This window comes from Panthera leo, chromosome A1, assembly GCF_018350215.1.
Source record: "Panthera leo isolate Ple1 chromosome A1, P.leo_Ple1_pat1.1, whole genome shotgun sequence".
Taxonomy (NCBI): Eukaryota; Metazoa; Chordata; class Mammalia; order Carnivora; family Felidae; genus Panthera; species Panthera leo.
In genome coordinates this window covers 3,860,935-3,882,827 of record NC_056679.1, presented here as the reverse complement: position 1 = coordinate 3,882,827, position 21,893 = coordinate 3,860,935, and the positions used below count along the sequence as shown (strand labels likewise).

Here is a 21,893-nt window from a genome sequence, read left to right as displayed (position 1 = left end):
CCTTTGACTCAGAGGAACTGCTACCTTCAGTTGGCAAGTTTTTTGTCTACCACTCTTTGTTACAGAAAACAAAGGTTCGTTTTTTTTTTATGTACATCTCAATATGAAAAATTTGATGTTATGTATTTTGAAATTTATATTTACATTGAGTACAAGAAAACACTTAAGAGATATGTATGGAATGTATTGGTCAAATTATGTTAAGCTTGGGTTATGGGGTAACACTTAGATATATCCAGATGATTTGGTCTGTGGATCGCCTGCCCATTTTGCCACTTTGCCATCTGCTAATTATCTACATTTTTCCTGCCTGGATTGATAGAAAGAAAGGGAGGGGGGATGGGGAAGGAAAGGAAGGGAGAAAAGCATGGAAGCAACTTGCAGAGGTCTGGTCCCTTTCAGGCAAACCACTGGTGATCTTGAAGACCCTAGTGAAGGCAAGTGTGTTTCAAGATCAGCCATCAAACCACAAAATGACTCCAGCAGGACCAATCACTAGTTCTTAGCCAGGTTATAATACGGTGTTTCTGGAATAGCAAATTTCTTCCCCTTTGCATCACTTCTAACCTTGCAGATGAAACGTATCAGTTCAGCACAAGTTAAGACACATTTTACCAAAAAAGGCTGTGATTAGACAGCTCTGAAGTACACATTTCCAAAAACACACTGAGCAACAGTCAGATATAAAAGAACTTGTTTTTTTCTCTTTTGTTATATTTTAGTTTGCCGGTTAGATATCGAGCCCGTTCTTCAAATATGAACATATAAACATTTACTCATGGCCGGGGGGGGCCTGGGTGGCTGTCGGTTGAGTGTCCGGCTCTTGATTTCAGCTCAGGTCATAATCTCATAGTTTGTGGGATCGAGCCCCGTGCTGGGCTTTGCACTGACAGCCCAGAGCCTGCTTGGGATTCTCTCTCTCTGCCCCTCCCCCACTCTCTCAAATAAATAAACATTCAAAAAACATATTTACTCGTGACTTACACGAGGAACAAAAAGTTTTGAACACTGCTCCAGAAATACACTAAGTAAATAAGCTGTGTGTGTAAATACACAAACATGCTCACACACAATTCGGGTTATAAAAATACAATTAATTAAGATAATGTGATTGTTAAAGCAGGTGAGTTTTAAGCTGTGTTCCTTTTTAAGTAAAGACACAAAGAATTCAGTAACTTCCCAAACTTTGGCCCGTATTCATTTTTGAGTTTAGGGCATGTAACTGGTCAATCACATCTGATTATAATATTTCTTGTTCATGTCATGTTAGTACCAAACAAAGGGGAAAAGTTATTGAAATATATGGATAATGTTTTGATTTCAAGCCCTTTCAGGCTCCCATTAAGTCCAAATTTTGCAAAGAGGATGAGGGAGCAGGGAGCATAAACGCAAACTGACCAGAAAAGCTGGCCTTGAGGCAGCACTGGCCAAATCATGCAAGGGCTAGATTGTGTCCCCTGGCAGACCATGCCGACCACTAGGCCCTGTTCACTGTGTTCGTCTTTAACCCAAACGTGGTGGGGGAAAATGCATTTAATTCATTTCACCCTTATTTATGAAGTGCTATTATGTGCTGTTCTAGGTTTGTAGAAAAACAGTAGCAAACAAGGCAGACAAGCTTCCTGCCTTTAGGAGTCTAACATTCAAGCAGATGAAAGGCTGTAAGCAGAGGAATGACCCGATTCCAGCTATGTTTTACAGACAAATCTATTAAGTCTGCTCAAGACAGATAAGCAGCTCAGAGCTCTCCTCTCAGTGCCCACTTACACATAAATGCTGGCTAAAATACAATGGGAAAACAAAATACATTAAAACACGTACTAGGCATAAAAAACAAACAAAGGGCATTTTCATTGTGCCAGAAACACAAGAAACTCCTAGAGTGATGAGTGGGAGTTGAAATGCCAGAGCCCTGCAGGTACTGGGCAGACTAATGCCATGTGGACTGGTATTTTAAATCTCTACAAGGAAGGAGATGTGGCCAACTACGGGAAGGGGGTAGGGGGGGCAGGACAGAGGTGTTTGGAAACGGGCTCTGGGCACACAGATGGGAGGTGAAACGCAGCATGGTAACAACCCTAAAGCAGGCTGCTCGTTCGGGGATGTGAGCAGAGAGTCTTCAATCATGCATTAGTGTAGAACCCAAACGCACACACTATTCAGGCCTTGCAGGAGCCCAACCTGAGAAAGACTTATAAACCCTGGCTTCAGAACAGTGCCCCCTGTAGGGCCCTGGCAGAAGTGAAAGTGAAACAGACATGAAAGGCAAATGGAAGGGTCTCCCCTACGCTTCTCCCAGATGAAGAGCCAAAGGGCATGAACGCCCAGAATTGCCAAACCACATGGGCGAATCTCTCAACATGAGGAACTAGAGATAACAGATCAGTCAGAAAGGGACTAACACGTAACTAAGTTCAGGGCATCCAAAGAGATAAATCAATGCTTACAGAACAAGACCAGAGTAGAAAAAGAAAGACTTAAAAACCAGGTAAGCAGGTGCGCCTGGGCGGCTTAGCTGGCTGGGTGAACGACTCTTGATTTTGGTTTTGTGTATGATCTCACGGTTTGTGAGATCGAGCCCCCAGTCAGGCTCCACGCTCCCAGCACGGAGCCTGCTTAGGATTCTCTGTCACTTCCTCTGCCTCTCTCTCGCTCACACACACAAAAATTAATAAGTGAAACTTAAAAAAAAAAAATGAAAACCAAGGAAGTAGAAATTCATGAAATAAAAAAATTGAAGTCTTCTGGCAGGCTAAATGGGAGGCATGCCACATATGAAAAGAGAATAGGATGTTGTAATGTGGCTTTGGTAATTCAGTGGAAAAACGAGAAATGTAAAATCTGAAATAGAAGTTTAATGTTTTTCAATGCATAAAATAAAGCACATAGAATTTCAAAGGGAACTAATGACTTTTAAATACAAATGTAAAAATATCTTTCAATGGGTGATACAGCAGTTTATGAGCTTGTTTAGTAATGTATTAAATAAGATCTGGTCGGAGGTCTTACAACTAGTGTAATTTCAAAGCAGGGAAGAGTGTGTAACGTATTCTGTGATACTAGCTATAACCTTTACGTGATACTGAGGTACCTCTGGCTTCTACAGATGAAAAAGTCAAAGAAACTGCTGATACTGCTGTGGTTTGTTGCCTGTCATTTATAGCTGAAGGAATGCAAAATGTGAATTGGAGGTCAGCGAAAATGAAGGATTTCTTTTTCACGTTCAAAATCTAAATTCTATTCTTGGATACCCAGGGGATCCACAGACCACAAGTTAAGAACGCCTGTACTCTGGAGAATGAGAAGACACAGAAATGACGAGGTCACGGTTAATCACTTTCCAGAATTCACAAATAACAAGAGTTCCTAACATTGAAGTGGCAACCTAATACCCAAGTATGAATTAAGACATACCCGGCACCCAGACACTTGGCGGTAAAACTGCAAAACTGTGAGATTAATGAGAAATATTCAGAATGAAGTTGCTCACCAAAGACCCAAAAGTAATGAATAATATCTCGAGAATGCTGATGAAAATGTACCATCAGCCTAAAAATCTATCCCAGCTTAACTACCATTCCACTATGAAGGGACTAGACATTTCAGGCCCAGAGGGAAACGTTTACTATCTATACAGTACTTCTAGGACCTAAAACCAGAGGAAAAGAGTATTTTGCAAGAAGCAGTATTTTGCAAAAAGAGTATTTTGCAAGCACCATCTAATGGTGGACATTAGAATAATCAACACACTGTGTGGGTAAAGCTGAATAGGTATTGCTTGAAAAACAGAAAACGGAGATATGAGTAAAAGCAAAGTGGAAACAAGATGGGGATAACTTAAATTTTTTTTTTTAATAATTTGGGAAGAGAATGATAATTACTTAAACTTCATCAGAAAGTATTAATTTATCTCCATGCATGTAAAATATAAAGGGTAATCATTAAAAGAATAAAAACGGAACCAGTAGAGGAAAATACCAGAGGGAAAATAAGGAAAAGCTTCTTGATCTAACCAAAGGTCAGTAAGAAGAAAAAATGAAATGAACAAGCACAGTAAATACGACATAATACCACAGAAATATGTCAAGTATGTCAGTGATAACAATCAATATAAATGGTTAATTCCCCTATTAAAAGTTAGGGACTTTACTGTAGGTAGGGGGTTAAATCTCAAATCCAGAAATTTGAGAAACTGAAACATAAGATATACCCCACACGAAAAACAAATCTGGTTGGATCAAAGACCTAAATCTGAAAAGCAAACGTGGTCGTGAAAGAATTCGTTCCCTTCCTAATGCCCAAACAGTGTTTTCCAATGCACTCAAGTTCCTAAGGGTTTATTTTCACTATTCTGTTCCTGGATGAAACTTTTTTTTTTTTTTAAGATTTTATTTTTTAAGTAATCTCTACACCCAATGTACTGCTGGAACCCCCACCTCCAAGGTGCAGAGTCATAGGCTTCACTGACTGAGCCGGCCAGGCAGACCCCCTGTTATTGGATGAAACTTTCAATTCTTTAAACTGTTTCCACTTGTTGAGTTGACTAAATGTACTATGTTTTGTTTTGATATTTTATGACTTTTTCTTTTTTCTTGGAATTTCTAGAATTAAGGAAAATGAGCCACACCATAAACTGCCAATTACCATGAGGCACAAATTACTTTCAGTATTTAAGTAGACTTGGAATAGTAACCTGTGATAAATGAAAAATAAATATTTGGGATGAGGAATGCGATTATGCAAGCTGGGTGAGATCAATTCAATGCTTCATTTGTTAATCATGCATTTGTAGACACTGATTTGTTATCAATGAGTTGTTTCAAAAAACACTGAAAGAGAAGGAATTAAAATATTCCCAAGATAACACTTTCAGACCATATGCAAATATATGTGAAAACCAAGAATACATTAATAATTATCTAGGCAAAAACAGTTGATCAAAATTGACCCTTATAAAGGTAAAGGTTTAAACAGACAAATTTCTCCAAGAAGAAGAATTGGGGGTGCCTGGGTGGCTCAGTCGGTTAAGCATTCGACTTTGGCTCAGGTAACTATCTCATGGTTCATGAGTTCGAGCCCCACATCAGGCTCTGTGTTGACAGCTCAGAGCCTGGAACCTGCTTTAGATTCTGTGTCTCCCTCTCTCTCTGCCCCTACCCCGCTTGCACTCCCTCTCTGTCTCTCAAAAAATAAATACGTGTTAAAAATTTAAAAAAAAATCAGTTAAAGAAGGATTGCACTATTTTTTTAATGTTTATTTACTCTTGACAGAGAGAGACAGAGAAGGAGTGAGGGAGGGGCAGAGAGACAGAGACAAAGAATCGAAAGCAGGTTCCAGGATCTGAGCTGTCAGCACAGAGCCCGACACAGGGCTCGAACCCACAAACTGTGAGATCATGACCTGAGCTGAAGCTGGAAGCTTTTTTTTTTTTTAAATTTTTAATATTCATTTATTTTTGAGAGAGAGAGAGAGAGAGACAGACAGACAGACAGACAGAGCAGGAGCGAGGAAGGGGCAGAGAGAGAGGGAGACACAGAATCCGAAGCAGGCTGCAGGCTCCGAGCTGTCAGCACAGAGCCCGACACGGGACTCGAACTCACAACCGGTGACATGACCTGAGCTGAAGTCAGACGCTTACCTGACTGAGCCACTCAGGCGCCTCAAGAAGAATTGCACTCTTAAGGAATTATATTTAAAAAATATATGGTTCCAGGGAGAATTCCACCAAAAACCTTCAGAGATCAGAGAATCCCAACTGTTAACAAATCATTCCAGAACACTGAAAATAAGGGAGATCTTTCCCATTCTTGAAAAGCATGGATAACATTGTTACCTAAACCTTACGAAAATAGCACACAAACAAGAAAGTTACAGACTGACATCACTAAGCATATATGAGCGCGAAGGTTCTAGATAGAATATTGGCAGGTGGAATTGAACACCAACTTAAGAAAAGAATATACCGTGACCAAGTAGAATTGATTCCATGAATGCAAGATTGGTGTGGTATGAAAAAACCCATGAACATGATACACTGTATTAACACATCTAAAGAACACATACACATGGCCATCTCCACAAGGGCTAAAGAGTCTTTGGCAAAGTCTAACGGCCATTCAACACAAAATAGAAACTGGTATTTATTTGCTTTATAAAATACGTATTCACATCGTCTTCATGGGGGAACACTGGGGGCATCTGCATTCAGACTGGGAAAAGGCAAGGATTACGCTACGTCCACTTCTTCCTCACGTGGCGCTAACAGTGCTGGGACACGGGATAAGACATCAGAAACCAATCGGAGACACAGAGTTGGAAAAGAAGGCGTAATAGTATATTTATCTGCAGATGATAGGACAGCATACCTGAAAACCCTAATGAGCCAACATAAAACTGACTCAAAGAATAAAAAGTTTGGTAAGGTTGTTTATATAAAATTATCACACGGCAATCAGTAGCTTTCATATCCACAGTGGTAACTTGTTAGGGGATATAATCGCGACAAAGGTGAGCTTCGGGGTAAACTTTTTAAAAGAAAATCTTTATTTCTGAGAGAGAGGGAGAGAGAGAGTGAGTGAGCAGGGGAGGGGCAGAGAGAGGGAGACAGAGGGTCTGAAGCTGGCTTTGTGCTGACAGCAGAGAGCCAGATGTGGGGCTTGAACTCACGAACTGAGGTCATGACCCGAGCCGAAGTTGGATACTCAAATGAGCCACCCGGGTGCCGAGCTTAGCGGTAAACTTCCAAGAAATGTGAAAAACATACATAAGGAAAACTTTTAAGTATTCCTGAAAGGGCAAAAATGGATTTCAACAAATGGAAAGACATCCCATGTTTTTCGGGTAAATAATGACATAAAGATGTCAGTTTTCCCCAAGTTAATTTATGAATTTAAGATAATCCTAATAAAAGAATATGCTTTTCTTGAACTAGATAAGTTAATGCTCAAGTTCGGAAAAATAAGCAAGAACTGGCAGAGAAATATTGAAAGCTACAAGGGTATGTGTGCATGTGTGTGACAGAGAGAGAGAGAGAGAGAGAGAGAGAGAGAGAGACAGACGGACTAGTCCTACCAGACATTAAACTATATTTTATAGGGGCACGTGCATGGCTCAGCTGGTTAAGCGTCCAAATCTTGGTTTCGGCTCAGGTCATGATCTCATGGTTTGCGGGTTCGAGCCCCATATCAGGCTCCGTGCTGCCCATATGGATCCTACTTGGGATTCTCTCTCTCCTTCTCTTTGCTTCTCCCCAACTCAAAATAAATAAATAAACTTAATAAAATAAAATAAAATAAAATAAAATAAACTTTATACCCTATTTAACAAGGTTGGGACTAGGACCTGAACAGGAAGACTAGGGGAACAGAACAGAAAATACACAAACAGACCCACGTGCATAGGGAAATTTAATAGATGATAAAGGTTTTATTTCAAATCGTAGTGACAAAGGTGGAATTTCTAATAGATAATCTAGTTGCTGGCTCCGGTGGCTGGATGACTGGAAAAGATAAAATTAGACCCACGCTTCACACCTGATACCTGATACAGGAATAAACTCTAAAGGCATCAGGGATCTAAAATGTATCGTAATGTAAAAGGCAAAACCAGACAAGCAACATGCCTGACTTCCTCTTTCTGTAAGGAAAGTTTCACGTTATGTCTTAAAATCCAGATGTAATGAATGAAATTATAAATAAATTTGAGTGTATAAACATTAAAAGTAGAATGTTAACAGGAAAAATGTTAATATTCAGAATATTTTATATTATACTTTAATCCCTACAAATCCAGTAAAATTTTGTTTTAATGTTTATTTTGAGAGAGAGAGAGAGAGAGAGAGAGAGAGAGAGACGGAGCACGAGCAGGGGAGGGGCAGAGAGAGAGAGAGGGAGGGAGGGAGACACAGAATCCCAAGCAGGCTCCAGACTCTGAGCTGTCAGCACAAAGCCCGACGCGGGGCTCAAACCCGTGAACTATGACATCATGGCCTGAGCCGAAGTTGGACGCTTAACTGACTGAGACACCCGGGCGCCCCTCTACAAATCCATTTTAAAGAGTCATTAAAGAAGCAAAGGAGATGGAAGGCCGTTCCAGGAGAAGCAGCCTTAAATAAAAAGGGAACGATTTATAAGATCTGAAGAGAAGGCTGAGTATTTATTTATTTATTTTTTTTTAATTTTTTTTTTCAACGTTTTTTATTTATTTTTGGGACAGAGAGAGACAGAGCACGAATGGGGGAGGGGCAGAGAGAGAGGGAGACACAGAATCGGAAACAGGCTCCAGGCTCCGAGCCATCAGCCCAGAGCCTGACGCGGGGCTCGAACTCACGGACCGCGAGATCGTGACCTGGCTGAAGTCGGACGCTTAACCGACTGCGCCACCCAGGCGCCCCAAGGCTGAGTATTTAAATAACAAAATAGAAATGTGAAAGATGCTGAACCACACTAGTCCCTAGGGAAATGAAAAGTAAAATAACACAAGATAACATGAAACAGATCATCAAGTCTGACAGTGCAAAATACAGGTAAAAAGGTGAGGAAAGACAGACCCTTACACTGCTCGCGGAGCAATAAATCAGATCAGGCACGTTGAGAGGCGCACTGGCCAGGTTTGGCAAAGTTCAGTGTGTTCACATCCCAAACCCACGCTTTGTAAAACTTGGTGGAATAGACAACTCAGAGCAGGGCTCTCCGTCCTAAAAGATAGCTGAAAAACTACGCACCCGTTACACAGTTTTAAGTTAACGTTGTGTTTTTCAGATCTTTTAAAAATCTCTCACTTTGCTCTCTTACTTAGAGTTTCAGGGGGTAACTTGTAGAGGCTGCTAATTCTATGTCTTTGCATTATTATTATTATTGTAGTAAACGCATCTTCGGCAATGACTGTCTTCCATAGGTGTTTTTATGTCATGGGTAATGGGATACTTTCTTCAAAGTAGTTGGACTTCAGTGCAGTTTTTAACATTAATTTTCCAGCTCTGAGATCTTATGAGGCAGTGTGGATATAGTCCCCCTGTCTTGGCCAAGCAAAGGCCTGTAGTTCCTGATTTCTTTTGGGTCACCCAACCCAGGGCCCAAGTCGCAGCATCTTTAGACTACCAGGCACATTTTCTACAATAACTTCTATGGGAGACCAGGGTGTACAGGGCGTCTCAGCCTGAGCATTTCACACACACTAGGCTGTGGCTTGGCATCCCGTCCCATAATACGTTAAGGTCCCGGCCCCCCATCTCGATGGGATCCTGATTCTCTAGCAGTACAATGAATTTCCTCTTTGTTACTGAGACCTAAGGATGAGCTTGTCTCGCTTTCTAGCTGAACAATGTTTATAAGTCTACAATATAGATTTGTAAGTATTTATTTCCTTCCTCCCTCCCTCTCCCCTTCCTTGCCTTCCTTCCTATTTATTTATTTATTTAGAAGTAAACTCGTATTTACAAGTGTTTGAAACAGGAGCAAATGTTTCCGCGTCCTCTCCTTTTACTTTACCTAATGAAGACACACCTGTATTACTGGCCAGGTGCTAGGCATTGTTTCCAGCAATTTACAAATAGTCACTTAGTCAATTGCCATCACATCCCTATTGGGTTGCAGAGTTTACCCTGTGATGTTAATGTTTCCCGATTCCTTAAGTTTCAGTTCAAATGCTTCCTTCCCTGTGACATCATCTCAGCTAACCCCGGGAAGGTTTTGAGCTTTTTCTCCTATGCCCTCACTATATTTTGGACTTTCATCAGAGCAAGGAACTATACTGTTCTAACTTGTTTGCCTATTTCACTTCCCAACAGACTTTAAAATCGTGAAGAGCAGGAACCATGCCTTTTATCAGTGTAGAACTAGCATCTACCCTGGCACAAAAACACGTCTGGTACATTTTTGCTCAATTTTTTAAAAAAACAATGAATTCTGGGGCGCCTGGGTGGCTGGGTCGGTTGAGCGGCCGACTTCGGCTCAGGTCATGATCTCACGGTCCGTGAGTTCGAGCCCCGCGTCGGGCTCTGTGCCGACCGCTCGGAGCCCGGAGCCTGCTTCCGATTCTGTGTCTCCCTCTCTCTCTGCCCCTCCCCTGCTCATGCTCTGTCTCTCTCTGTCTCAAAAATAAATAAACGTTAAAAAAAATAAAAAAAAAAAACAATGAATTACATAACATATGAATGAACAGCAAGTCAAAATGAAGGCAGCATGTCAGAGTTCATGTTGTCCTTGTGACTGATTTTGCTATAAGAGATGCAAATCTAGTTTAAATACAAATTAATTACCGTTTTTCTTAAATAGTAATTGTCACCCTTCTATGACTATCATTTGAGCAAATATCAAAATTTAAGTTTGTGGTATTTACACATGTATATTTCAGAGATATATTTGCAAATGCATTATGATCTCAGCCCTACAAAATCCACATTCTTTCAGGATATTCTAGAATCATTTTCACTGTACTTGGGCCAAGAATAGTAATGGTACTGGACTCAGAAAGAAAAAGTGGGAGGTTTATAGTAAGGATTTACAGAAGAAAATATGACTATCATCTAATCGATTAGTGGAGTCTGGCTGTAAATCAAAGGATAAACCACTCAGGGGTCCACTCAGCTGGTGGAGACAATCTAGTCAACGCACGTGGGCTTTGGGGTCAGAGCTGAATTTGGATGATCTTTTGGACACTCTTTAATCTTTGCTTAGAACACGCCGCTATCTCGATCTCAGTCTTTCTGTTTTATAAAATGGGGATGAAGCTGATAATTTTTAGGGTCGAGTTGATGACGAAATGAGATAAACTTTGAGACAGCACGGAGCACAGATGCGTGACATTCAGGGCCTGTTAGCTGATACCTTCTAGCTTCACCCCATTCCTCCAGGAATTCTTACAAGTTCGTTATTTCCTCCGTCAACTTGGTTATAATGCCTGGGTTACGTGACGTCCCACAGTATGTCACGTTTCAGAAAGCAAGAGGATACTTGTCTGCCATTTCTTTTTTAGCAAGGGTCTGCTGTAGAACAGGCAGATTTATATCCTGATGGACAACATAAGATGAATGGTTTAATTTCAAGCGCTGTATCTTTTAAGACAGTGACATTTAGTTCAAAAAGGAGTTTGGTATCTCTGCAATTGGTATGATTTTATAATTTCAAAATGGTTTTAATGGGATTATGTTTTAAAGATATTGCATCACTTTTGTATCCTAGAAAAGTAAAATGTTCTTCTTTCCTAACTATAATAATTCTGTAATATTGATCTTATGACCCTTTATCAAAATTAATGAAATTGTTCTCACGTAATTAGAGTCACAATTTATTTTCATGCCGCAAATGTTCTCTAAGCGGGTAAGATAAATTAAACTCTCACTTGCTTTTGACTAATATTTAATTAGGCATTAAAGATAAGAGAAATGCTTAATTTCCTTTTATTCCATTTAGTGTGATTATTCACTTGGTATAATACTGATAATAAAAATGATTATGTGTCTTCAACTTCCAGTTTACAAAATACTCTTAACCTAACAGCTTATTAAATCTTTCCCAGAATCCTTTGAGATATGTATTACTACCAGCATTTTATAAATGAGAAAAAATAGTTTCAAAAGGTTTGGCCAAGGTCACAAGGCTTCTCGGTGTAAAGCCGGGACTGTACTTTATTTCTTCTATGATACATAATATATTAGGATGTTAATTGTTCTGCCTTTATTTCAAGTTCAAATGATTTGGCTATAAGAAATGCAAATCTAGTTTAAATACAAACTAATTATCTTTTTTCTTAAATAGTAATTGTCACCCTTCTATGACTATCATTTGAGCAAATATCAAAATTTAAATTTGTGATATTTACACATGTATGTTTCAGAGATATATTTGAATATAATTTTGAGTGATGCCTTAGACTTTAGACATTTGTTTTAAAAAATAGTATTTGGGGGGCACCTGGGTGGCTCAGTCGGTTAAGCAGCCGACTTCGGCTCAGGTCATGATCTCGCACTCCGTGAGTTCGAGCCCCGCGTCGGGCTCTGTGCTGACAGCTCGGAGCCTGGAGCCTGTTTCGGATTCTGTGTCTCCCTCTCTCTGACCCTCCCCTGTTCATGCTCTGTCTTTCCCTGTCTCAAAAATAAATAAAAAATGTTTAAAAAAAAATAGTATTTGGGGGTGCCTGGGTGGCTCAGTAGGTTAAACATCTGAATCTTGACCTCGGCTCAGGTCATGATCTCCTGTTCATGAGTTCAAGCCCCGCATTGGGCTCTACGCTGGCATCATGGAGCCTGCTTGGGATTTTGTCTTTTCCCTCTCTCTGCCCCTCCCCTGCTCGTGTGTGCACGCTCTCTCTCTCTCTCTCTCTCAAAATAAATAAACTTTAAAAATAACTCAATAAAAAAGTGTTTTGATTTTGTTATAAAATACAAATATAATATTTGAATAAATGTCATCTGGTAGTGCAGTGATAAAGCGAAACACACATAGGCACACGGAGACCCCGTATGAAGAATCCCTTTGCATCTGGAACTGGGTGACCGTATATCTTCTGACATTAGGTAAAGATACACATTGTTGAGGACGTTATCCTAAGTGAAAGGGCCGGTCACAAAGTACAAATGCTGTATGATTCCGCTTGCATGAGGTGCCTAGAGTCATAAAATTCATGGAGACAGAAAGCGGGATGGTGGTTTCCAGGGTTGGTGAGAATAGGGAGGAGTTTACCCGCCACAGAGTATCAGTTTTGCGAAATGAAAAGAATTCTGGAGATGGGTGGTGGTGATGGTGGCACAACAGTGCGAATGTACTTAATACTTTCGAACTGCACGCTTAAAAGTGGTTAAGGCGGTAAGTGTTCTGTTGGGGGCGGATTAAGCGTAGGGAATCTGTAGCGCTTTTTAGTGTCCTTGGCTTTTAGCAAGTTGCCACTAGCCGGTAAGTGGAACATGATGAGAATAAAGACGGTGAACGGAATAAGGCAGATGCTGGTGATAACGGCTAAAATATTATTCCAGCACATATCCAGGTACCTTCCATGGAAGAGTTTAAATGTGAACAGAATCCTTACCTCAGGTCCTGGAACGGGTCGGCTCTGACGAGTGGGGTCTCCACTGAATGTTCAAAAAGGGCGCCTTCAGGCCCTAAACAAAACCAGAGATGCAACTTTGTACGGAAGTCAGATAAACAGCATCAAGGAAATGAAACATGTAGTTCATATACTAAAGCACAAGTGGACTTTGAGCTTGTTGCTGAATCTGGGCAGATGGAGGCAAGAAACTGCAACTAATATACAGGAACTAATGTAACTTTTCCAGGGGGCTGAAATTATTCTCAGAGGGCACTCTTTTACAAGGAACTACAAGTCGGCAATTAGTCTTTAAGGGTGTAACAGTTACTTTCTAATATAACCACTTAGTCATGTTACAATGATGTGTGGGTATCGTAACGGACATAAGTACAAGGCAGGCATAAAGCCTATCAACTGGTATGTATCATCCTTAATTTCTCCGTCATCGAAATTGTCGATGCACAAATTGTATGACCTTACTTCTGTTATTACTATTTGGCCTCAAAGTAACATTCCTCAGGACCTATTTGCATACATTACACTAGACGTTTTGTAAATGGTTTCATAAAATAACTCTCAGTAAATCTCTGTTAATTTTCAGTGTAACTATGTTTCCCTTATGTATGCATTCATATGAAGTATTCCCAACCAAGATGATATAAAAATATATCACTGGTGTAACATCTGTTTCTTGTGGAAGATAGGACATATTAGTTAGGGTCATATAATCTAATTTAAACTGGGAAAAAAAGTTCCACTATAAAATATCATTATATAAATAATGCATTTAAATAACTCTGTATAGTATGATCCTGTATAACCATTTGTGTAAGGGAAGCATAGTAATTTAAAAAGCCTAGTCTTGAGGCACCTGGGTGGCTCAGTCGGTTGGGCGTCCGACTTCGGCTCAGGTCATGATCTCGCGGTCCGTGAGTTCGAGCCCCGCGTCGGGCTCTGTGCTGACAGCTCAGAGCCTGGAGCCTGTTTCAGATTCTGTGTCTCCCTCGCTCTCTGACCTTCCCCCATTCATGCTCTGTCTCTCTCTGTCTCAAAAATGAATAAACATTAAAAAAAATTTTTATAAAAAAAAGCCTAGTCTTACAACGCTTTTTTTTTTTTTTTTTTTTTTTTTTTTAAAAGAATGTATCACTAAGATTAGATGTAGTAAATGGTCTGGTCATTTCCACTATAAAATGTCAATAGTTTGGATGACTCCATCTTTCTCTCCTGGAACACAGAATAATTTATGATGAATGGATATTCATATGAAGATCTGTAGTAAGACTGTGGTATAAGAGGAGTTGGAATGGTGGTGAAGAGTTCACAGAACCCATGAACTCTAGAGTTCATGGACATGACCCAACACTGACGGGGAAATTGCTCTAGGCTGCCCCATCCTTCCCTACCCGTGGCTACTGTAGGTTCCTTCGGTTCAGAAATACAGACGTATTTCAGTAAGAATGCTACTGCCCAAACAGTGGATGATATATGCCTAGACACCAGTTAGGTTTTTATGTCTACCCTGATAACTATTTATTAAGATTGATTCCACATGTGCACTGAGTATTTATGGACTGAAATGAGCTTTACAAGTGGTGCAGAAACAAGAAAGATTTCCACTGGCTTCACAGCCAGACTCTCACATGGTGTCTCTACTGCCTCCGGTCCATTCTATCCTGCCACCAGTGTGAACGGCCTTTTGCCTTAATACTCCAAAGAAAATGCTTGGTAAGATAATAATGACCTCCATGATGACATATTCAATGGCAGTTTCCATCCTCATCTTTCCTCGACCCAAATTCTGGGAACACAGCCTCTCTTGGCATCGAGAAAATGGCTCCTGTGACGTTTCTCCCACCACTCTCTGCCTTCTCACACTGTCCTTGGCTGGCTATGCTTCCTTTATCTGGCAGGCCCTGATGTTGGTATCTCTCAGAACTCACTTGGCCAATGATGCCCTCATTTCTATCTCTGGTCAAGACTTGAACTCTAAGCACTAAATAGCTCACATATCCAAGAGCTGACTTGGCATATCCATTTGGCTGTTTCAGACATACTGTACACTTATGCATCTAAAACATTAATTGTCTAGTCTTTGTTTTGAAAATGTATTTTCCTCCTCAGTCTTCTCCAGTATCTAGAGAATAATGCCATCATCCAGAAACAAATATAATCTTTTGGTCTTTGATTCCCTCTCTTAATATCTGCCACCCGTTTGATCCATTGGCACGTCTTTGTATGTCAGTTCTTAATTTGGAGTCGTTAGTGTCCTTCAGTGGCCAATGCTGCCACCCAGCCAGGTCACCAGCATCTACTGCCTGTTCAGTTGACATCCTCCTAAATGGTCTTACTGTTTCCTGTCTTTCCTCCAAATAATCTATTTTCCCTTGTAATAGGTTATATTGATCTTAAAATGTGTAGATCAGAAAGCACCGTTTGAAACAATTCAATGTCTTTCCATTGCATTAAAAACAAATCCGAAGTCCTTATAATGGCCAAAAAGTACTTGCATGAACTGGTTTCTCTGCATCTCGCCTTATACCAGGCTTGTTTCAGACTGAAATTCCATATGATTACAATATAAAAATCATGAAATAATATCACACAGATACACCCAAATAGAACAGTTATCCAAACAAATGTTGACTAAAATATAAAAATCATGAAATAATATCACACAGATACGCCCAAATAGAACAGTTATCCAAACAAATGTTGATTAAAATATAAAAATCATGAAATAATATCACACAGATACGCCCAAATAGAACAGTTATCCAAACAAATGTTGATCAAAATATAAAAATCATGAAATAATATCACACAGATAACCCCAAATAGAACAGTTATCAAAACAAATGTAAATGTTTTATTTTTTTAAAATTTTTAATGTTATTTATTATTAAGAGGCAGAGTATGAGTGAGGAGGGGCAGAGAGAAAGGGAGACACAGAATCGGAAGCAGGCGCCAGGCTCCGAGCTGTCAGCACAGAGTCCGACATGGGGCTCGAACTCACAAACCGCGAGATCATGACCTGAGCCGAAGTCGGACGCCCAACCGACTGAGCCACCCAGGTGCCGCAAAATGTAACTGTTTAAAACTCCTCATTAAAGACCAAAGTCTAGGGTCTTCTGGGTGGCTCAGTTGGTTGAGTGTCCAACTCTTGATTTTGGCTGAGTTTTTGATCCCAGGGTCATGACTGAGCCCTGAGTCGGGCTCCGCACTGAGCATGAAGCCTGCTTGGGATTCTCTTTCTCTATCCCTCTGCCCCCTCCCCTGCTTAGGTGCTCTCTCTCTCTCTCTAAAGCAAAAATAAAAACAAAGAACCCCCCTCCCCCCCCCAAAAAAACCCCACAAGGTCTATTCGAATGGGTTAAAAAAATAAATTTCAGCTAAATGCCACTTTCAACAGAAAGGTAAGTCATTTAATATGAGGATTTAGGTTGGAAGGGTAATTTAAAGAGGTCATCAACTTCCTACAGGAGTTTAGAGAAGTCATTGTACTGGGAAGTGATGTTTAGCACTGATGGAATCATTCTGTGATTAAAAGGGGAATATCAACACATCTAAGAAAAGCAAAGCGGGAGCAGAAATTATTGGACCACTGAATTAATCAACCTGCAGACTTCTCATGTAAGATGATACATGTCCTTATCACTTAACCCAGATTTAATTGGGTCTTTTGTTCTTTTCAGCCGAAAGATCGTCAACTGATGGGCCAGGTTATCCGATGTCCACAGAGCTTCATTACCAAGTGTTTGGAGATCTTGGTTATGTTCTTAAAGGATATGGTGATCTATTAGCATCTTGTAGATAATCTGTCTTCATGTCTTTTTAAGGGACCTGGATTTACCACCTTTGTTTACGTCCACTTTTTCAGTTGTTGAAATCTTATTCTCCAGATCCTCAGTGGCTTTGTGAGTGACCGCAGTATTTCTCTACCATCACTTCTGACTTCATGTAATCCTGCTTAGTCACAACAGGTGCAAAGAAACGGAACTGGCTTATCACTGAATCTTGCTGTCCTCAAGAGAAATTGGATACCATTATAGGACCCTGTTTTTCTTACTAAATGTTGGGGAATGGGCCCAGCCAAGCACACCGCTGCCAAGGAATCAAAGTAGATTTTTTGCCAGAAGTCAGTTCTGGCAATAGCCTAATAAAACATTTTTTTGAGATGAACTTTTGATGCTGCTCCAGTAATATGTTCTGTAACTGGGTTAACAAAAGGGCATGCTAACTTTGGTCACTTGGTGACCAATTCTATTCTTAGGGGGAAAAATAAGACTGTTTAAATGCCATGATCAATTTCAAACCGAGTTCATGAAATTATTTAATCTCCTCCATAAATCTGATTTAAAAACAATTCTTCAGTTCCATAGCTGACTATAGCCTAAATGGAAATTGCTTAACACAGAACATTGTGTAAATGTAATGGTAAAACATCTTAATTTGATACATTTATATATTGTAAGATGACTGTCATTGTAGCGATAATTAGCATCTCTGTCATGTTACCTAGTCGTCCTTTCTTTTTAGTGACTGTGAGAACCAAGTTCTAGTCTCTTAGCAGTTTCGATGATTAAACACAATAATGTTTTCTATGCTCATTCCAGTCTGCATGAGACTCTGGGGTTTATTTACTACTTGTTGCAAGTTGGTACACTTACACAACATCTGTCCTCTCCCCCGTCCCCTGGCAACTATGGTTTTATTCTTGGTTTTTATGAGTTTTGTTTTTTTTAGACTCCACATAGGACATCAGACAGTTGTTTTCCTCTGTCTTATCTCACTTAGCATAATGTGTTCAAGGTCTGTGTTGTTGCAAACGGTAGGATGTCCTTTCTCATGACTGAATAATAATTGTATGTATACACAGCATCCTCTTTATCCATTCATCTGTTGACGGGCACTTAAGTTGTTTCCGTATCTTGGCTACTGTGAATACTGCTGCAGTAAATATGGGACTGCCTTCACGTCTTCAATTTCCTGCTTTCTTTTCCTTTGGGTGTATACCCAGAAGGAGGATTGCTGCATCATATAGATACATGTTGAGTTTTTTCAGGACCCTCCATACTGTTTTCGACAGTGGTTGAGACAATTTCCATTCCCACCCACAGCGTACTCCCTTTTCTCCACATGCTCACCGATACGATACATGTTATCTCTTATTTTCTTGATGAAAGCCATTCTAACAGGTATGACGTGATATTGCATTATGGTTTTGATTTGCATTTCCCGGATGAGTATTTATGTTGAATATTTTTTCACGTACCTGTTGGACATTTGAATGTCTTCTTGGAAAAATGTCTATTGAGTTTCTTTGCCCATTTTAAAATCTTTTTTTGTTTGTTTTTGAGTTGTGTGAGTTTTTTGTTGTTCCTGCTCTTATTGATTTGTAGGAGTTATGCACTTGAACATTTTATCGTTGAGTTTTTATATATTTCAGATATGAACCCCTCCTCCGATATACGGTTTGCAAAAATTTCTCCCATTCTGTATGTTGATTCTCATTTTGTTAATTTTTTATTTTGCTGTACAGAAGCTTTCAGCTTTGTACAGTCCCTCCTGTTGAGTTTTTCTTTTGTCTGTTTGTGCTTTTGGTGTCACATCCAAACAATCTTTGCCAAGACCAATGTCGAGGAGCATCTTCTCTAAGTTTTCTCCAAGGAGGCTTAGGGCACCAGGTCTGATGTTCAAGTCTTGGATCCATTTTGAGTTAGATTTTGTGAGCGGTGTAAGACAGAGATCAAATTCATTGTTTTGTACATGTTTATCCAGTTTTCCCAACACCATTTGTTGAGGGGACTATCCTTTCCCCATTGGGTGTTCTTGGCTCCCTTGCTGAATATTAATTGAGGGCATATGTGGGGGGCTAATTCTGGGCTCTCAATCTATTCCATTGGTCTACAGGTCTATTTTTATGCCAGTACCATACTGTTTTTATTACTATAGCTTTGTAGTACAGTTTTTAATCAGGAAATGTGATACCTCTAGTCACTCTGCCCCCCCTCAGGATTGCTTTGGCTATTAGGGGTCTTTTGTGGTTCCAAGTTTTAGGACTGTTTTTTTGTATTTCTGTGAAGAGTGCCATTGGCATATTGGTGGGCATGCTGTTGAATCTACAGATGGATTTGGATAGTATAGACTTCTCCACATTATTGATTCTTTTGATTCATGAATATGGGATGTCTTTCCATTGGTTTGTGTCTTCTTCAGTCTTCAACAAAGTCTTGTAACTTGCATTGTACAGATCGTTTACTTCCTTGGCTAAATTTATTCATAACAAAATATTTTATTATTTTTGATGCTATTGTGAATGGGATGGTTTTCTCTACGTCTTTTTCAGATGTCTCATCGTCAGTGTATAGAGATGCAACTGATTTCTGTATGTTGATTTTACATCTTGAAACTTTACTGAAATTGCTGCTTAGTTCCAGCAGCTTTTTTGGTTGAATCCTTAGAAGATTTTCTACACAAAAAGTCATATCTTCTGCAAATGGAATCTGCTTAAGAATTAAAGAGGTTTCATTTTATTCTTGGAGTACTGAAGACAAAGGTAATGGAAAGAAACCATTTCTTTATGCAAGAGTCAAGATCAGGATTTAGCACCAGTCAGATATTTGGAGTGTACTACGTTAAATAAAGAACCACTTGATCTCTCCTCTTTAATCCTATGCTTTGGGCAGTCATGCAAGTGACCAGGAGAGAGAAAAGTGAAGCAAAGCATTTCATTTTCTTTCCCAGTCCCCAGAGTGAAATTGGCTCTGTCTCTCCTATCAGTCCTCTTTCCTTGGCTCTCAGCCGCTGCTGCTTCTGTTCCAGGAAACTCCAAAGGCTACCTGGAGTGGATCCATTTAAAACAAGACCAAACTTTTATAGTAAGTAGTGGAAGGAAGCTTTAATGGAAACTGATCTTTAAAAATTAACGTTTATAAAAATATGCTTATTGTATTTTATATTTAACAAAACTTAGTTCTAACTATAACTACGAATTCACAGAAAATAAACAAAGAATAACTCAAGTTTTGTCCTGCGGTGCACTTTTTCCAACACAGTTGGAATTATATGATGGCTGTATTAATTTTCTATTTCTGTGTCACAAATTGTGACAAACTTCACTGCTTAGAACAGTAACCACTTGTTACCTCACAGTCCTTTGGTCAGAAGTCCTACCCAGTGGGCTTGGTTGGATTTTATGCTCAAGGCATCACGAGGGCAAAGTCAAGGAGTCAGCCATGCAGTGCTCTTTTCTGGAGTCTCTGGGTAAGAATCTTGTTCCAAGCCCAGTCAGGCTGTTGGCAGAAGAGAGTTCCACGTGGTTTTAGGGGTGAGGCCCTATTTTCCCACTGCCAGCCTAGCACCTAAGATTCTAAAAGGCGCCACATTTCCTGTCACATGGCCCTCTCCATCTTCATATAGCAACAGAGAACACTTTTAGCACTTCAAATTCTCTGGTTTCCCCGTTTACCACCAGTCAGAGAAAACTCTCTGCTTATAAAGAACTCATGTGATTAGAGTAGGCCATTGAGAATGGATCCTCAGATAGACGCACTCCCTTTTGCCACAGAAATAACATAATCACGGGAGTGATATCTTATCATATTCACAGCTTCCTCCCACGCTCAGAGGTGAGGGAATTTTACAAAGGCAAGGTCGCTGGGGGTCTCATTCTTAGAATTTTGCCTACCACAGCGACACAACATGACATTGTTCACAAGGTTTACAGAGGCAGTAAAACCATCGTGACAGTCAAACCGATGGCACTGCCACGCTTCCCAAAGGTGAATAATGTCATCTTTTGACCATTAGTAACATTATTGATCTTTGGAGTACCCGCCAGGTCACCTTCTTGGTTCACTTTCACTTCTTCAGCGGCTGGCAAGTCTGACTTCCCAGGTCTTCTTTTGTTACTGGTTTTGTCAGTGGCTCCAGTATTTCTGTACCACTTTTGACTTCTGGGAGCCCTGCATCTTTTGCAAGAGTCACAATCGAATTTCACGACCAATCTGTCTCTGCCTGGTTGCGCTCTGTCCACTGTCCTCCAGTCAGCGGAAGACCCGGGGTAGAGATGTGTGCGGCTGTATGTATCGTGAAGTGCGGACAGGTGACACATGAGCCAGGTCACATGGCTGTTCCGTGAGCAGCCGGGACTGGAACTCGGTCTGGCTCTCAGAGCGTCATCCACTCTTATTTTTAACAATATTCTATTAATAGCCCTTCACACTCTACACTCTGTTCAGAACAATGCATCTTACTTTTTCTTCCGGACAAACCTCTAGACATTTCTCTAGGACCACCTCAAATCCCTCTTTCCTTGAGAAACCCTGTCTGACCTACTCTGTGTCTCTTCCCATCACACTCTGGCACAACTGACGTCCTTGTCCAGGCTGCTTCTGTAGCCCTTGGCCCAAACATCTATTACAATCCTTAGCAGACTGTGTCCAACCAATTAATTTGTGGTAACAGCTCTCCAGTTAAAATATAAATGTCATGTGAAAGGAAGTGTGTCTTAATTATTTTGTACTATAGGCATTTAGCTTCATTTCTAGCTGGCAACACACAGGAAGGCAATGTGAATATAAGTCCAGAGAAACGGCGTAGGGTTAAGTTAGACAGGTGGTCCTCAACCAGAGGTGATTTTGCAACGCCGTCATCCTTCCGAAAAGTTTTGGCGATGTTTGGAGACATTTTGGTTATCATAACTCCCAGGGAAAGAACGCTACTGGATTGATGGCTGAAGGTCAGGGAAGCTGCTGAATACGCTGCATTGCACAGATACCCCCACACATATACCAAAGATATTATCCAGCCCAAAACGTCAGTAGTGTGGAGGCTGAGAAAGTTTAAGTTATATGACACAGAGAGG

The 21,893-nt window shown here is 40.3% G+C and overlaps 1 protein-coding gene across 6 annotated transcripts in view; it reads right to left on the bottom strand.

Annotated features, from left to right (window-relative positions):
- The window catches only part of SGCG (sarcoglycan gamma), a 164,698-nt gene that overhangs the window by 38,729 nt on the left and 104,076 nt on the right, over window positions 1-21,893 (bottom strand). For all 6 annotated transcript variants that reach the window (XR_006200185.1, XR_006200204.1, XR_006200174.1 and 3 more), the window contains exon 6: window positions 13,025-13,097. Coding sequence is in view for 3 of the 6 variants with exons in the window: in XM_042930282.1 (XP_042786216.1) it covers window positions 13,025-13,097 (73 nt within the window). In the remaining 3 variants the exon portion in view is untranslated. The remainder of the gene's footprint in view (window positions 1-13,024; window positions 13,098-21,893) is intronic.